Below are 19167 nucleotides of genomic sequence, written 5' to 3'. Positions count from 1 at the left end.
CCTGGCCAATCCTATGACCACACACAACCTTAGCACATCCCTCCTTCTCAGATACTCAGTAGCCACCATTGTAGATTATTTGGGTTTTACTTAGATTACATCTACATATTGTCATGAGGTACTCGCTCTTGTACCAGACCTAAGTTGCCAAAAAAATAGAGAAAAAACAAAGAAAGGAAAAAGAAAAGAAAAAAGCAATCAATTAGATTGTGCTAGCATCCTTTGTTCTTTGTGCTTGGTTCTTTGTTTCAGCATATTGTGCTAGGAACTATAGGCTAACAACTGTGACTAGTAATTTGGATATTTATTTAGTTTTACTAATATGATTATAATTTTTATTAATCCTTGCTACTATATTGTGCCTTCTGAGCTCTATATTCTCTTGATTAGAACATATTTCCTCTTGCAATCAACCCACCCTCCACAAGGCTTCACGAACAAGCCATCGGTTGTACAGCCTTGTTGCGTTGGTAAGAACACTTGAGATTGTATGATTCCACCTTCCACCACTATTTGCTGCGTTGGTAAAAACACTTGAGAGTGTGTGACTCTATCTTTCATCATCTAATAGTTGATAGGGATAATAGCAATAGATTTCTTCCATCAGAATGCCGAAGCAACGGTCTACCAAATGCTTTGGAAGTCTAAACATGGCACTGCATACATTCAGGTTGAGAAGGGAAACATCTTCATGCCAAGCACATGGCGAACGTTTCCTGGAGCTAGGAAAAGAAAGCTGTTGCAACGACAAGATGAGGATTTGTGGAATTGGGCACATCTGATCGCTCACTTCATCAACTTATGGGTTACACATGCGCACATCCGACTGCAAGGCCAGATCATGGACTGGATTCAGAAAGAAAAGGAAATGCAGTTAGCACCACCACCACTCCGCCTGAAATTCTAAATCATGTATCATCGATCGATCAGGGGAACAGGGAGAAACAAAAGAATGGAAATGGAATATTCTATGAAAAAAGGATTAAAGGTTGGAGTTACGATTCATAACTGAGAACAGATCTATTAGAACATCAGACTATAAAATTCTTAGGGCAAAATGCTCCGAAAATAGGGTCAAGAAGAGAAGCGCAGCTACATCACGAAGGCTGTAGATTTTCATATTACTACCAACTTGTGTTCTTTTGGTCTTAGTTAAAAAGTATTGTTGGCATAAAAATATGGATCCTCGTTTCAATACACGAGCATCTCGTGTGCAATACGTAGCACCACGCTCAGGGCGTTCAGCAACGGAGATAACTATTGCGCTTTCACAGCAATGAGCGATCGATTTACGAGCAAACTGGCAAAGGATAACTAACCCGACGAGCAGCACCTAACTAAACTGTAAAGATTCATAAAATGGCATGCAAGTATCACACCAAAACCAAGAAGAATAATCAAACATACCTGGGCATAGTTTTCACGATGAGGACATCGCTGAAACAGGTAATGAACACAGATGATATGGCTGCCAAAGGTTTTGATGATCAAGTGCAAATTTGCCTCTGGTGTAGTTCTAGCAATGGATGCTTGAACACTACCCTTAGTCTGAACTTGTGTGCTACCTTTAGGAACTCACATCTTATTCTTGTAACTAACCACATCAAGGCCATGCTTTCGATTAGTCACATCAATTGCCTTCTCACTTTCTTGCTTTGAATCTAAACTGGAACACATGCATTCGGTTGCATCATTTACCATTGAGCTGCTGGACCTTTCCTTTTTGCTAAGCCTGACATCAATAATTCTTCTTCTATGTGTTGATTTTCCTTGTCGTATACTAATGCAGGAGCCCGAACCAGATGTGTGTTTGGCTTGATCACATGAAGCATGTGCATGTTTATCAGTTACCGACATAGCTCTTTCAAATGAATTCACACTTATCAGCTCCTTGGGTACAATAGTCAGCTTCTCATCTCTTGAAGGAAAATCTGAACTCTTATCCTTTTTACCATCCCTTTTAACACGATAAACTTGTTTGATTTCCGGACTGATTCCTTAGATCAAAACGGTCATTTCTAGGATGAGATAGTCTATCAAACACTGGTGGTCGGAGGTGGTATCCATGAACCATATCAGCCCCATGGCGGACAATAAGGAAATATCATAGGAAGAGGCCTCAACGGCATGGGCATTAGTGGCCCAAAAGGAGGATACGGTGCTACTGCATAAAATCCTTCCCATTGTCAATCTTGACCACTAAACTCATACTTTGGAGGTGCTCTCAGCTGCTTAAAATTATCAAACTGACCAGCAGCATTCGGGCCGGTTTTCTCCCTCTCATACTTAGCCAGAAGTTGTTTGAATATCACCTTCGACTTTGCATTTGGTACAGCTCTAGCAGTTGATGCTTGAACCTTAACCTTAGCTTTAACATTCTGACTACCTTTAGGGACCCAAACCATCTTTTTATTATTGCCTATAATATTGCTAGCTTTACTAGTTCTATCATTATTAATCTTGTTAACTATTGCGACCTCCTTGCCTTTTGTTGTATGAGCCTGTTTTGGTCGAATCGATACTTTCTTGTTTTCACTACCAGACATACTTACAGGGAGAGATTTCTTATCTACTTTATGCCCCCCCCCCCTGTCTCTAGATTGTTTGCAAACTTTTATCAACCTTCACTAATGTCGATTGTACTTGCCGACGAAACACATTGCAATCATTAGTAGAATGAGTAAATAAATTATGCCATTTGCAATATATACGCTATCCTAATTCTTCACATGAAGGTATAACATGATGACCAAGTAATCTAATATATTTTTCTTGTAATAAACTATCAAAAATCTGGTCACACATGTTAAAATCAAATGTATAGTTTTTCTTTCTTAGCCGATTCTTTTGTGGAGATGGTTTCAAAGCTAAACAAATAAGTAGTTCAGATTTGATATTAACCCACTCAGCTACACATTTACTTGTATTCATCTTGTCCGATATCTTAGAGTTATCTTCTACTATATTAATATCGGTCTCTTCAAATTTCAGCCTCGGTCTTGTATCACAAAACTTATGATCCATTTGTGACCAAGTGTAGACCGAGTGTCGAACAAGTAAAGCAATCCATATAAATATACTACCTAGCAAAGATGATGATAGAAATAATCCTAACTTGAATGTATTACCATTATCGGTCTTCCTATATGACACAATAACTTGGCCGACGAATCCCCTGGTGATTCTACTATCTTTACCCGTGAATTTTGCAAGTTCTTGCACTTTAAAACCCCGCGGGTATGGAACCGTATTACTATAATCACAACCATTGGTATCCAATAGTAATCGGCTTTTTGATATTCATACTCGAACCTAATTGTTTGCTTATATTATCCTCTTTACCCAATCTTTCAGAATCATAAAGCATAGAGTCTATAATATCATATTAGGAAGCAGATAACGTAATTTCATATCGTACCTCTTTTAGCAGGTCATCAATGGATTAATAGCACGGAAGCAGCTCCTTCCGATGTTCTTGCAATTCCGCTTCAATCGCGCTATTATCTTCTTAAGATAATTCTTTAAGCGTAGATTTATTGCCACTATTTACATCAGTTATGACCGAAACAATTTTATTTTGATCTTGATCATCTATTGTTTTAGCACGAAATTCAGATGGTAGCACCATAGCTTCCTTTATCTCAAACATAGCCGTCAATTCAACAGTAGCCGGCTTTTGTTCTTTACTTTCAATTACAACCGGCTTTTCTTTTTCTAAAACCGACTCTGACTCCACATTTGAATTATAGGAACTCACAATCTTCTACACTAAATTAATTAATTCTTTGTTACCTTTAGACCCCAAAAATATTTCACATATCCTACGTGCTTCATCTCTGTTCATGTCAGGTTGCCCCCCGATACTTTTAGGTCCTATATGTTGCTCGGCTGTGAGCTGAGTAGACACAGAATCAGCTTGTTATTCTAGGCTAAAAATATATGGCTTTAGAGTATCACAAGAATATGACGTTGTGGACTGCACATATGATATATCTTGTTGGGGAACATTGAAATAAATTTCCGGCAATGAATTACATGGAATACCGGAAATTTGGGGTAGTGTGGAAGATACACTATATGTTACAGTGTTGTATAGAGGTACATGCATACTTGATAAATTATCATCTATTCGGCCATAATCATAAGTGACGTATGGAACCAAATTATACGCATTAAGTGTTGCATATGGTGCTGGAAAAGCATAGAGTGTAACCTCCGTTCTAGTGATATATGGTGTAGCATATGGTGATTCAATATAATTGACTGAATGATCAACATTATTGCGGCCATACATCTTATTCATCGGCATAGCTTGTTGTGTAAGCATAAACGGTGAAACACTTGCTGATGAATCAAGAGGTCCAATTTCTTGTTGTACACTACTAAAATTATTAACATGTGATGGCTCATAATTATTGACCGAACCCATCATATCAATTCGACCGTAATAACTATTCATCGATATGCTAGTTTGTGACACACTAGGTAATGCAAATATTGCCGATGAATTAGGAGGTACAAATTATTGTTGTATGCTACTAATATTATTAAAATTTGATATATTGGCATTATTAAACATGGTATATTGTATACCATTACCACCATATAATCCTTGTACAGTACTTTCATGACTATAGAACACAGGCATAATAGCATTAACAGATCTATTTAATGTACATGCAAATTGTACCACAGGCATGGCATAGATGGATGGTGTGATAAAGTTGTTGGAGTTGATCTCGAGTCCATATTGCGCCATAGCTGAAGAAGTCGATTCCCTAGCGAAGTCACCAAATGTGTTGGCACAAAAATATGGATCCTCGCGCCAACACACGAGCACCTCGTGTGCAATCCGCAGCACCACACGCAGGGCGTTCAACAACGAAGATAACTATTGCACTTTTGCAGCAACGAGCGACCGATTTACGAGCAAACCGGCAAAGATAACTAACCCAGCGAGCAGCACCTGGGAAACTCAGTCTGGCAATGTGGCGACGGATCTTCGTCAGCAAATCGCACCCGGGTTGTTCATCTGGTCGCGTTATTGTTCATCCGGTCATGTTACTGTTCACCTGATCGTGATATTGTTCATATAGTCACCCATCGCTATAATAACTACTATAAATACCAAATTTTATTATCAACAAGTATGTTCTGCTTGAGGAACTTATCTTAGTGTGGCACACGTTTTTAGGTTCGAAATGTGTGTTTCGTATGGTGTTGTCTGCTTCTCACCAGCTCATCTTGTGGTGGCAATTACATGGATGTAGTATTAGTCAGCAAATTGCAACTTTTTTGAAGCTGCAGTTTTTTATATATAATGTGATTTTTTAGCGCGTAGTTATGTATTATTAGCTATTAAAACTGAAGAGGAAACTGTAAAATCTTATGCTTATTGCCTGTTACTTGATGCACTTCTCTTTAATCGATGATTGCATCAAGCATATTTACTTCCCTGGAAAACTGTCGATTTGACATCCTCTGGTAGGGTATGAACTTCATTTGCTCGGGTGATTTCAGGAAGATGAAAATACATGCTGTGTTTTTCTTAGAAGATACATGTGTATAGATTGATAACGAAAATACATGCTACTTTTTTCTTAGAAAAAACATGCAGATATAGATTGATAACGAAAATACACCTCGAAGAGCACACATTTCATTGCACATATCAGACACAACTCACCATAGTTGATAAACTTCTCAGTAATTTAACCTTACAAGTTACAAAGTTCAAGATGAGTCGAGGGCTCATGCAGTCCCTTCTCAAATATTAAAATAGCTTCGCTAAAAAGGGCCACGCAGCAGGTCACATTAAGCGAACTAACAGGTTCCAGCAAGCTACTAAAAGAGGTAGGGCTAGGGAAAATGTACTCTACTTCGATACTGAATCATCGCCACTCTGTGTCGTAGGGTGAGCCTCCGAGTTGTTGCTGATATCGCCTTTTACAGATGGTGAATCCACTGCAGGTTTCTTGGCAGAAGGTTCAGCAGAGATCGGCTTGATGTTAGCTCGCTTGACGCCTCTACCTACAACCCCAAGGTCAGTTACAGTACTTCCAGTGCTTCCGGTTGTCGCTGCTGTGGACAGAATTGAGGAATCAAAGCCGTTGCTGGATGCAGCCATCTGTGAAGATGTAAAAGATGCAGCTCTTGGCATCGCATCGGCAACTTTCTGCTCAGCATCTGCTCTTGATGCAATCGTCCTCATGATCTCAGCTATAGCAGAACTTGGGGTTGACATTGCTTGCTCCAGGTCTTCAAGCTGGATGCAGAATAATTCAGAGATGTCATTATTCCTTAGAAGCAAGAAAAATCATCTTCATCATTGATACAGACATACAGTACAAGGCACAAGGCTTATGAAGCAAAACAAATTGGCAACATTAAATGTTTATATTCATATGAACAGAGCTGATCTTATTACCTTCTTTTCGAGTTCAGTAAGTATGCCAGTCAGCAACTCTATCTCATCTTCCAGAGCAGATTTTTGCAAGCCTCCTTCAGCAGCAGATACATTATCATCTTTACCAGCCAACAAAGCATCCTTGGAAGTTTTCAGGCTCTGTATACGTGACTTGCATAGTGAAATTGCCTTCGCACAGTATGGGATTGCATCTGCAATCTTGGCCGCCAGCTCGAAAACCAAACATATGCGGAAGTTTCTATGACAGAATTAAGGCAATTGACAAAGGAAGAGCAACCAAAATATACAGAATGTTGGGATGCCACCATATCATTTACACTAACATGTGCATTCATGCAAATGAAGTTAACCGTGCAAGATTTCAGTCAACTCAAATCAACTGAAATAATATATGGATTATAAAATGAAAGGCGCACCTTTAGCCACCTAAACCTTCAGTTTAACAGCCTACAATGTACCCATAAAACCAAAGAGATACACCCAAAGAAGGATGTAAGCACCGTAGCACTTGGGTTACAAATGATGCATTTACATAATAATACTGCTATATGGCACACAATATGCTGCTATTATCACAAAGAGGATACAGTTCCACGATTCGACGATGATCAGGCTCAACCAATTGCTCCAAAATAGCTAAAGCTTTGAAGTAGTCACCAAGTGAGTTGTCTATGTCCTCTGCGAATCAAATATGAGCCATGAGTATCAAGATCATTTGCCAATCAAATACAGGAGAATAACATAAGAAAGCTGAGACTACCTCTTTCCAAGGAGACTTCACCCAGGGCAGAAAAGATTTTTACTTTCTCCATAGTGTTGTCTGGGCTCTTCTCAACTATTGCCCTTGCAATGTCCAACATTTTCCAGGAAAGATCCAAATCAGAATCATCTTCATCTCCCGCCTTCTCATCGTCGCTGTCGCCATCATCATCATCAACATCCTTGTCATCTTCGCCATTCCCATCCTCCTGATCTTTGCCATTTGAGTTTTCACCTAATAAACAACTAATATCAATACCGTAGCAGGAAGAAAAGAACATGGAAAATAACCATCAATTTACTCATGATTAGTTCAGCTTGAGTATCGATAGTATTATTTGATAAAAAAAAACAGCCATCAACAAAGCAATTAGATGCGTATCTAAATCTTATAACCCATAACTGGAAACTGGAAAAGGAAAATTTTATCTTTGTAAATGCTGGCACATACAAGCACACTGGTTAGACAGCTAGTTGCATGAGAACCAAATGAAGCAGGATCTCAAGTGATACATATCTGTTTAATCTAATGCCACCATTCCAAGTATACAAGTTAAGAACGTCAGCATTAAATATAGATATCTAGAAGGCAAATAGCTGGCATGCATCCAGTTTGAAACATGGTCACCGCATATTCAAGCTTACATATGAGCATTCAAAGCACTTTTTGTTGTCTCCTAAATCAATTACTACCAAGAGCACAGACTACAGCTTACGAAAAACGAAACAACCTCGATGAAATGGAATTCAAACAGGATGGTGTGGGAAATTCAATAGATTAGTTCTAACACTTCCAGGTTCCAAACGAGACCATTACTTTGCAAACAAGCTGGAGTGCATTATTAACTAGGAGTTTATTCTATACAGTCTTCAGCAGGTATGAGAAGCGTAAGAGAAAATGTTACACTCAGTAGATTGTTCTAAATTATAAAGATATGCACAATAATAGTGTGTTTCAGTGTACATTGTTATCTGGGGTAAATGGTATACCTTCTTCAGCATCAACTTTCTCTGAAGATGCAGCATCCTCAACATTGCTACAAGAGGCCTTTGAGCTTCCACTATCATCTTTACCAGTTGTACTCTTCACTGATTCTTCCTTTGGTGCACTCTTGGGAACATTGCCCAAAGGATCAGTCTCCTCCTGGGCTTTGTACAGCAAGGCACATCCATACTTATAGTACGTGCTGGCACATTCTGGAGCAAGCTCTCCATAATGTGCAGTCCTAGATGGCAACAAAGGCATAAATTTGTCAGCATGTCATAATGTCACTGTTAAGGTTATAAACATAATTACATAAGACCATGAAAGGCAATGTAGACTGAGGTAGAATGTCACAATCAAAACTGATTGTTATAATGATTTATCCACTGCATCGACGATACAAGGTCCTAGCTTTGTTCACTGTTGATTGACTTCTGTAACAAATGACAAGTGCGCTATAAATGAAATATTTGCGACACACCAGTATAGGAGAAGCAAGCATGCATATTTCTCAAACAGGGTAACACCTATCCCTGAAGTATGACATTTTGATTTCATGACCATCGCAATCAGCACATCAAAACAACGGACGACCAAATATTGCCACAAAGTAACAACAGGCTAATAGCAAAAGCATTCGATCCTTCAGAACACCTCCCTCCCTCAACCGCACTCACAGTTAACAAACCAAACCTAAACACCACTCTTGGTAGTTGGTAACAAGCTTGCTGCAGAACCCCTAAAACCCTAGTGCCTGACTCCCCAAACTACACAAGCCAAACAACTAACAAGCGTCAAAACCAGCAGATCCTCAGGGCAATGCACCGTACATGCGGAATCACTTCAACACGCGGAATCACTTCTTCCAAAATCCACCAACACGCGGAATCACTTCAACCAGGAGGTCGGGACCAAGTGTGAGGAGGAGATGCGGGGTGGGGGAAAGGGAGGGAACCCTAACCTGATCTCGAGCGCGCGGCTGAGGCAGTCGACGGCTTCGACGAAGCCCCCGTCCTCGATGGCCTTGGACCCCTCGTCGAACAGCTCCTGCGCCCGCTCTAGGGTTTTCGGCTCCTCCGCCTCGCCGGGCGCCTCCTCGCTAGGGTTCGGCGGTGGCGGCGGGACATGGAGCTCCTCCATCGGTGCGTCCGTGTTCTCAGTGGAGGAGGCCATGGGCAGCGTGCGCGGCGGCGGCTTCCCTTCGCGGCGCCGGAAGTGGAGGTGGAGGAAATGGGGAAATTTGGGGGACGAAGCGCGAAATCTCGGGGGATATTGCCGCCAAGGGGTACGAGTTTGGGCCCAAATGGGCTTCTAGAATAATTATGGGCTATAATGGGTTGCTTTCTGGGCCGGAGAGCCCATTAGGAGCCCACCTATGGGATAGTCCACGTGGGCCCAATGGACTATGGGTGCTTTTGTTCCCCGGACAATGAATTATGGGCCATAATGGGTGTATGGGCTGGATTAGATTGTGATTGTTATTCGCATAAAAATAATTTTATGACACTGACAAGTGTGTCCATCCGTCTATATGCGTTACAGAGTGAAGCTTGATATATTTACACCTATAAAACCAGACTGTAATAGTGGATGCAGGCAACAAAACGAATTCTTTTTGGATTATATGCATCTATTTGGTCAGAATAGGGGAGATGAGATGAACCAAACACACCCTATGTGTTATTCAGAGTTGGGGTCTACGATTGGCTGGTGGTTATGGTTTTTTAGAATTTTTCTTTTTCTTAGAGGATGTTTGAATATTCACATGGTAAACAAATCGATGAAAAGAGTTTATTCTTCCTCACCAATGAAATACAATCTAATTATTCCACTACTTTAATATAGTAGTAGAACACAAAAAGTAATTATTGGTATCTGAAAAATATGTACCCAATTCATAAATATTCTCAGGAGGTTCATAACATTTTTCAGGAATAAATGGTGGCATTATTTATATTTAAAAAATAATTATCCATTATCCTGAAATTCACACACGAGCATTTTATTAATGTAAGCATATATCTCTGTATTAGGTGATTTGTTTGAGAAGGTTTCAATAGATTAGATATGTTAATTTTTAAATAAGATTGCTAGAAAGAAAAGGAAAATGCTTGCGTCTCCAAATGTGAGGTATCCAGACCATTGATTTTTGTGAGTACTGTTGCAGCCCTTTCCCGTGCATGCTTTACAGGCAAAATCCATTCATTGCTGAGTCGATTTTCTTTCTTTTTTTGTTAATGTGCTCCTTTTTATATATCTTTTGGATCTTGAAATTGTTGTTTGCAGAAATTATTGCATCACACATGATCAGGTTTTCTAAATTCTTGTTCTACAATTCAGTTTGTCTTTCCTCAGCTACGTATGCAACCATGCCTTCGCCGGCGTGCCGCTGCATCTCGGCCAGCGCGTCAAGCTCGCCGTGGGTGTCGTGTGGACGGTGCTCCTCGCGTTTCCGTGTGCTCGCGCGCCATGCATGCCAGAATCGCCCCGGTAGCTCGCAGGACTGCCAAGGACGCCGCCTCCGCGTCGTGCATGGACTCGCTCGAGCGACGCCGCGCGCGTTCAGACCATGCTCGTGGCGCAGGCCGGCAGGGCCGGTGCGTCTGGATGAGTCGAGCTGCTCGCCCGGCCATCGCCGACGGTCCGCTGGATCCTCTCGGCAGTGTCCCCTCGCTGCAGCTCTTCCAGCAGCAAGACAAGACACCATGCCATGGCGCACGGCCGCGGCCACCGCTCCTGCCTGCGCGCGCACGCCGCGACGCCAGAGTGCCAGATGCGTAGCGCCGGGACATGTTCGCCTTCGCCTGGCGCCACTCTCGCCTCCATGACAACCGCATAGACTACCTCTCCGGACGTCGCGGCGGCACGATCGTCGGCCGTCTAGCTTTAACGACCGCGCTAGGGAGGCGCTCTCCACGAACGCCGCCTCGGCTCCGGGGTCGCCGCCACGTTTACTTGCGTCCCTCTCCTTCCTCCCAGAGGCCGGCCTCCATGACGCCCACGCTTGCACCGGCCATGAACACCAAGGGCATCGATCTGTCTTCACCTTCACCTCCAGCAATACGCAGAACAGTGGATGCATCGATCTGTCTTCCATTTGGGGATCGTCCAAAAACAGAGCTCACCAGCAGCAGATGATGTTTTGAGAATCGAACAAGAACAGAAAATGTGTCATTTGTCTTCAGATTGTCCACCCTGCACGTGCTTGGACTCACCTTCTGGTAGTTCCTCGAACTAGTTACTGATTAAACTCAGAAATCAGGCTGTAGGAAAAGCTTGTGTTTAGTGGATTGTTATTGGTTGCCAACAAGTCCCTTGTTAGACTAAGGATAGTAGTTTAACCCGATTACTTATTTATCCGTTAGTAAATATCGCAATAGGATTGGGTATGGGTCGTATTTGTTACACATCGGTACGGTCATGTGACGCCCGTTTCCTTTCTCCGCCAGGCCGGCCCAGTTTCTCCGCGCACGTGGCTTAGCCCAATCCGCTACTCCCGTTCCCCTCTTCTTCTCGCTGATGCGTGGGCCCCACCTGCCATCCCCCTCCTCCCGTCACATGCGCAACCGTCGGCCGAAACTGCCGCCCCCACGTCCACCGCACCCCATGACCCCGAATCTGCAACCGCCGCCCTCCCTCGTGCCTATAAAGCCACCCAACTCCGCTGCCTTCTCTTTTTCCCTCAACCTGCCGTCTGAGCTCATCGTCGCCAATCTACCATTGTTGCCGCCCAAAGCTCGGCTGCTCTAAGACCGTCGCAATCGAGTCCTCCCCGGCGCACCTGAGGCCGCCCTCGGCTTCGTAGGAGCACGAGGAGGCTTCCCTGGCCCCTAGATCCCTCCCTCCGTCGCCGGAACCACCTTTCTCGCTAAGCTCTGGTGAGTCTCGCCGCCATCTCTCAGTCGCCACCTCTCCCTGTTGCGCCCTGAGACCTGTTGACCACCCCTTTGGCACCGCAGGACCCCCAGCGAACTTTTCTAACACTCGGCTCTGCTTCTCAGTCGCCGTAGCCGAGCCCCATCAAACTCCGACCTCTTTGTCACCGTCTTGCTATCACTAGACACCCTCGAGCCCTCCTCGACGAGGCCCTCGGTGAGATCCTCGTTGCACCTTCTCTGTTTTGTGTAGTTTCCCGTCGTGTTTGGTAGCTCGTAGCGCGATCGCGCGTGATGTCAGCGATTCTCTAGCGAGACCTGAGGCAGCGCCACCATGTTTCAGTCGCCGTCAGCCGCTAATCCCGCTAATCTCCCTGAGTCATTCGATCTGTAGCTGTGGCCCTTCGTGAGCCAATAGGAAGCCGCCACATGTGCACATAATCCAAATCGGATTGTGCAGTCATAGTTAGCAGCCACGTAGACTCCACTCAGCACCCCGAGCCCGGTCAGTAGCCCTTGTCAGCAATGGCGTTAGCATTACACAATAATTAGGGTTTTCAATAAAAAGTAAATTCTATTATTCTCTGAAACTAGGTCTTTTTACAATTTAGCCCCTAGGCTTTTTTTCACAAAAAGAACCCTATCAGTACAGTTATTTTACATTAGCCCCCTAAAGTTTTATAGATTTACATATAGGTCTCTAAACTTCTACAAATAAGCTCCTGGACATTTCTGTTTTATCAAATAGTCCATGCTCTTTTACAGAAAGACCCCTGTAACTTTGAACCTTTATAACTTTTTCATATGAGCTCCACTTTAGTCGATTCTTTCGCTCACGCGATCGTAGTGACGAGTACTTTTTATTAGTAGGATTTTTATAGTGCTTTGCTACTGTTTGGTGTACTATTCCTAGATATTTGTACTAGGTTGTTTTTGGTTTTCGCGAATGCAATAGAAGACGAGCAGTTCATGAACCTGCAGGATCAGATTTTTGAAGAGTTTGAGAAACCCGCTACTGAAGGCAAGTGTCCTTGATCACATTGACCCTATTGTAGAAAAGAGTGTCTTTTACTTTTAGTTGCATGCTTGTCAATATGAATCTCATTGCTATGGTTTATTAGATTCTTCCATGATTATCCTTGTCGCTTGTGTTGTAATTTAGGTGTAAATGGTAGAAATGCTTAGTCATGTTGTAGAGTCGGATGGTTTAAATGTTAACTGTTAAATGGTCTATGCAATATGAACCGATTTGGGTAATCTTTTGTAGCAATATGGATCGTATGGATCTAGACATGTTGGTTTGGTTGGTATGGCTATTGTATGCGCATTGGGTGATATGCGAGTAACTGCTTTAGATCCTAAGGACTGGTTCATGGACATGTAACTTGGCACAACAGCGTGACCACGAGGCTTATATAGGTACGGCATGTCCAATTAATTAGATGTCCTCTTTATTCTGTACGCACCAATTGGTGGCTGAGTGGCACAAGATGGGGCTTCTGTAGTGGATGTGATCTCTGTTAGCGATGAAACCTTAGTGTATGTATATAGATTTAGAGGCACTTTGTAAAGGCCTTGTAGTGAGACCCTAGCTCTATATCTTGAAAGTGTGAAGCAATACGAGAATCACGACTCGTGGGTAAAGTATGCAACCTCTGCAGAGTGTAAAATTGATATATCAACCGTGCTCACGTTCATTAGCGGGCTTGGACTTCTTCATGATTAGTGGACGATCTTAGACAGTTGGTTCTGGTAGTTGGGTGGTGGTAATCCTATGAGTTGATAGCTGGATATGAATTATCTGATGAGTTTGGTAGTTAGATGGAATCCGATAAGCTCTATCTTGTAAAATCTTGGTGTCACACATAGTAAATAAGACTACTAAGTCTTTTTAAGTCCTAGATTAGGACAACATAAATACAGTAAACCTGAGTCAAGCCTTTTTTTTATCTTAAGCCCTCATGTCATACCTTCCCACACTTGCGGAGTACTCTGTGTACTCGCGCTAGCTTTCTCCCAACCACTTATTGTTAGTCAGAGGGTGAAGACTTTGAGGATCTTCTAGACGATGGAGCTGAGTTTTAAGAGGAGGAAGACTTCAACCCGGAGACGATGGTCTAGGCTGACGCTTCCCGGACAACGCCTGTGGATTGATGGAAGACCCACTACCGTTGGTTTACATTAGTGTTTTTTAAGGCCTACAGGTCCTTTTGTATTAAACCTTATCGTTATATAATTATATTGTAATGTTTCACTTATAATGTCACCGTATATATAGAAACTTGATCTTGATATACATATAGAATGTATCTGGTTTTGCTCTTTAAAAACCGGGCATGACAATTCATGGGTGAAAAATACTAATCGACGGGTACAGGTAAGGCATACCCGTGCATGTGAAATCCATTTACCTATATAACCAGCCTGACATGTGGGTCCAACACAATCCTACAAACCCTAAATCCCTAATCCCTTCCTAACAGACCCTTATCAGTACTCCCATTCCCACCGCCGCTCCCTGCTCCCAGGCTCCCAGCACGTGCCGCCGCCTAATCCTCGCCCTGTCGCCGCCTCCCATGTCCCAACCCCACCACCACCCAGCCCTCCCCACCCTGCGCCGTCCAACCTCTCTTAATTTATAAGATACTAATAAAATATAGGTGAGTAAAATTTAGAAAGTCAGTTAAAATATGTGAAGAAATAGAGATGCTCTCTATGAAAAAGAGTTCATGGAAGAGCTAGATTTAGAGAGTACGTTGGAAATGCTCTCACATCTGAAGCCGGCCTCAATTCAGTTGTTGCAAGCTGCAATCAAGCTCCTGGTCAGGACTCATGACTCGGAAGTCATGTTCCATCAGTCCTCAGTACCCTCAGTAAGTAAGGTATCTGTCTTCTCTTCTCTGCACTCAGAAAATTTTTGCATGGATTTCTCCATCTCTATTCTCTATGGCTGATGAGCATGATGAGCAGAGTAGTAAACCAACATTTTTTACAACCCTTTCAATCTTAATCACTTGGGAATGCATTTCCGTTATTTCCTGCTCTGTGATTAAGGAGCTGCAAATCCAACACAGATCCCCAAAACACACTCATCACAACAACTGTTCCCCATTGTTTAGTACCCATATGACCATTCACCACAGGCTAGGGCATGGACCATCTGCTGATCAGCTGAGGCTGGTTCTTGGAAAGCCCAACCCTACATCCACATATTTTCTTTTCTTTCTAGTGCTCTAGCTTCCTTATCTTTTTGCACCACGTGCAGACAACAAGAATAGGAAATGCAACACGTGGTTTTCCTTTCCATTCAACACAAAGAGGTCTATGGCTGGTAGAGCACCACCACTAGTGAAATCTGTTCGTCCGCATGCGTGCGTGCATCGGCATTTGGCGGTGTATGCTTGTGCTTTCCTTTCAATTAATTGCGTTGCGGCTGGCTCTGCTTTCCAGCCTGGGGGTGGCGCCCTCTCCCTGGATCGACGCACCCACCACTCACCAGCAGGCCACCAGAGACCAAAACCACGCAAGTTGCGGGGTACCTGCGCACTGGCGCGTACTACCGACACCATGGGCGGACCGGTCGTTCCCTCCAAATCTAAGCCATCAGAGCAAGCTCGGCGTAGCTCAGTTGGTTAAGATGTTTGGTGTAGTTTAATTGATTAAGATTTTTGCTGTAGCTCAGTTGGCTAGTGTTCGTATTTTTCTTGTAATTAATTCTTAGGATGTTTAGATGTATGATAGAACGCATCAACGTGAGTGTGTGGGCGTGAGTGACATACCATGATCGTTCCCTCCAAATCTAAGCCATCAGAGCAAGTTCGGCGTAGCTCAATTGATTAAGATACTTGGTGTAATTTAATTGGTTAAGATATTTGGTGTAGTCCAATTGATTAAGGTTCTTGGTGTAGCTTAGTTGACTAGTGTTCGTATTTTCTTTACAATTAATTCTTAGGATGTTAGACGAATGATAGAACGCATTAACGTGAGTGTGTGGGCGTGAGTGAATACGTGTGCGTATTCGAGCTTGTACCAATACTGTGCTCCATGGCTCAGGTGGTCTGTTTGAGATGGATATCATGTACTTCAGCCATTCCGGCATTTGGTAACAGCATCACGTACGCTTGAAGTTATAGCTTGATTAGTTCCTGTGAACTGATACACTTATTTGGGAATTAAGTGAACAATTCCTTTGTTTCAAAGAGTTGCGTAGAAAACTATATATGCTTAATTCAGAGTTGCTGTCACGCTGGAGGACTGCTAAAGCTGCCTTTTGTCTAAAATAAAACTTTATATGAGCTTCTCCTCCTAGAAAAGTCCTTCACTTGAAGAACTTTTCTGCATACATGTAACATGTTGGTGGAGCTAGCCTGCTCCTGTTCGCTCCACCAGCAATTGTTGGATCAGTAATCAGCACTAGTCGAAGCACTTTAAAAATATTTTCGTCCTTGTTTTGTTCGATCATGCAATGTATGATTGGAGAAGAAAACTCTGATGTACCAAACGAGCGAGACATCCTTAAAATAAAACACGAGCGAGACATCAACAGTGAGCCAAATTGGCGGCTAGTCCTATCCGTTTCCTCCTATATTTTGTATTCTAAATTATGAATAGTAGATTATAGAAACTCACTTTAAATATATTATGTCATAATTTAGACATATATTTAAAATCTAATCATTTATTTGTAAAATCTACGATCCAAAATACACCTTCTAAAAACAAACAAACAGGACTTAAGCGACTAATAATCAGTTGTGCAAAGGTTGCTCGGTGCTTAATTTGTCAGAGCGGCTTATCCACGTACACGTAACTAATCTACACGGGTATAATAGAATTAATCTTCCGTATGATTACTGATTAGAGGTTGCAACAATATAATGCTGGTTCTCTAGCTCAATGGATCGGATGTCCTTATTTGCACATTAGATATGCAACACTGGAAAATTATATGATTTCCCTGGGAGCTGGACTGAATCCGTAACCGTATCTATAATTTTCATGGGGAACTAATCCGGGGGATTGTAACACCCTAGGGCTACCAGAATTGTAGGATATCACTAAACTACGCAATCTACAACTAGTCATAATAAAAAAAATGGCAGCATCTCTTCTATGGAAAAAAAAAATATCGCAAAAGCATTAACATAGATAAACAAGATATGCGGATTCTCACAATAACGGATAGAAACATCATAACATGAACCAAAAGGAAAATATTAAGTTTAACTTTATCACCACACTTTAAACTTCAAACGTACGACTCTAAGGACTAAACTTTATTTATTATTACAGCACAATAATAAAAAAATATAGGCATAAAGTGCAAAACGTGCTGCTACATTCCCATCCCTTCACGACATGCATCAAATACATGGAAGGAGTAATGCAAGGGTGAGATATAAAATCCCAGCAAGCAAACTTGTTTTGACAAGTTATTTAAACCACAAGTTGATTAAGCATCAATTTAATACAGTTTTCTCAAGATATAAGACATATTAGGATAGTATTAACAACATTAAAGAATAATTTCAAATAAAGATCACAACCATATATGTAACTTCATATCCATAATAACATATAAATGTTATTAATTTTCAAGAATGCATATGAATGCAATGATATGTCTTCTTTTACATCGCACCCCTCTTCGGGCAACGTACGATATGTATCGGTACAGTCGTGATCTTTACGACATAACTTCCAATGCATATGCAAATGCAAGTGCACATGGTAAAAATATGCTGCAATTGCATTAAAGTATACTACCAATAATACTTCAACTTCATCCTCAAGTCAAATAACAATATAGCTCACAAGAATTGTAGCAACATAAGGATAGATATAAGTCAATGATTAAACATGCTTAAACATAAAGCGTAATATAAAGTTTAGATCACAGTTAAATTGATATGGTTCTGAAATAAAGGTGTAGGTGATGAAAATAACAAGTCAAAACGGTAGCAACAACATAGCTACGTTTACTTGCCTTCTACCAACGATAATGGCCAACTTCAAGTGTGAGACGAAGAACCACCACCTAAACATAACCATAACTCAGCACCAACACTCCTCATAACATGCAAATACATAAAACAAAGCGCTCCTATGTTCGAAACCCTCAATCAAGACATATCGACCAAAAACAGCACACACGCAATAGTTTGACAGGAGCAGCAGTATTTATCTTTTTTGTAACTATTTTTGTACCACAGATATAATAGCAAACGAATACATTTTCGAAAACTACAGAACAAGGGCTACAACTTTCGTTGAGATGACACAATTTTCTCATACCTCTAAGGTTTCCTAAATAACATAGCAAAACAGCCCTAGAAACCTGTCGTCAATTTCAGACAGCAGCCACCCAAACTTGTTTATCTCCAGAAATACGCAACTAAAAATTCTAAAATTCTGTGGACATGTAGATCATAACACAAGCTTCAACTTTTGTATCATTCGGATCTACATAAAACATATCTAACAAGGCCTAATCAAGTTCTGAACTTCGACAACAAAATTTGTCAACCATTAATTGCAGAAAAGTTCAGAACAGCGTAACTAGAGCTACAATCAATGAAAAATTGCATTGTTCACACAATTGGAAAGCTTAATGAATCCTCTACAACCTTCTAGCATTCTGAACAATTGTCTCGGCAACTAAGATGCCCAAAAACAGAATAGATCTAACACTGATAGAAATTCGATAGAGGTACAATAGTCAGATTCAGACAGCAATATCTCCTAAACCACATGGTCAAAAATTCTGAAATTTCACTGGTAGCTAGGTTTCGACGTTAGCTACAACTTTCTAGTTGATCACTTCCACAAGAAAAATCATCTATGTCACCAAAACATCAAGAAAACACACACTACTCAATCTGCCTGCGCGCATAACACTCAGATCGACCCCAAACCACAAATTCCCCTAACCAAAACCTCTCAAACCAAGATCTACCGGCTATAATCATCAACTAAAACATGAAGAACAGTAGGGGAATTATTACCTTAGGGCACTACAGCAAGAAAACATCAAAATCCCCTAGCTCTAAACCTCCTCTTCCCCTCTTCTCCTTGCTTTCCTTGCTGCCCTTCCCTTCCCCTTCTTCTCCTCTTCCTTTCTC

The 19167-nt window shown here is 41.8% G+C and overlaps 1 protein-coding gene across 1 annotated transcript; it reads right to left on the bottom strand.

The window, feature by feature from the left end:
• Positions 1-5671: 5671 nt before the first annotated feature.
• LOC133893070 (uncharacterized) lies at positions 5672-9425 on the bottom strand. The gene is made up of 6 exons (XM_062334041.1): positions 9133-9425; positions 8177-8412; positions 7188-7421; positions 7015-7105; positions 6428-6665; positions 5672-6265 (listed from the first exon to the last, which is right to left on the bottom strand). Exons 1-6 carry the CDS (start codon positions 9342-9344, stop codon positions 5876-5878), a joined length of 1401 nt encoding a protein of 466 aa, XP_062190025.1. The 5' UTR covers positions 9345-9425; the 3' UTR covers positions 5672-5875.
• Positions 9426-19167: the final 9742 nt, after the last annotated feature.

Source organism: Phragmites australis, chromosome 15, assembly GCF_958298935.1.
Source record: "Phragmites australis chromosome 15, lpPhrAust1.1, whole genome shotgun sequence".
In the NCBI taxonomy this organism is placed as follows: domain Eukaryota; kingdom Viridiplantae; phylum Streptophyta; class Magnoliopsida; order Poales; family Poaceae; genus Phragmites; species Phragmites australis.
Note: the sequence above shows the minus strand (reverse complement) of the source record. Positions and strands in the feature narration are given on the sequence as shown.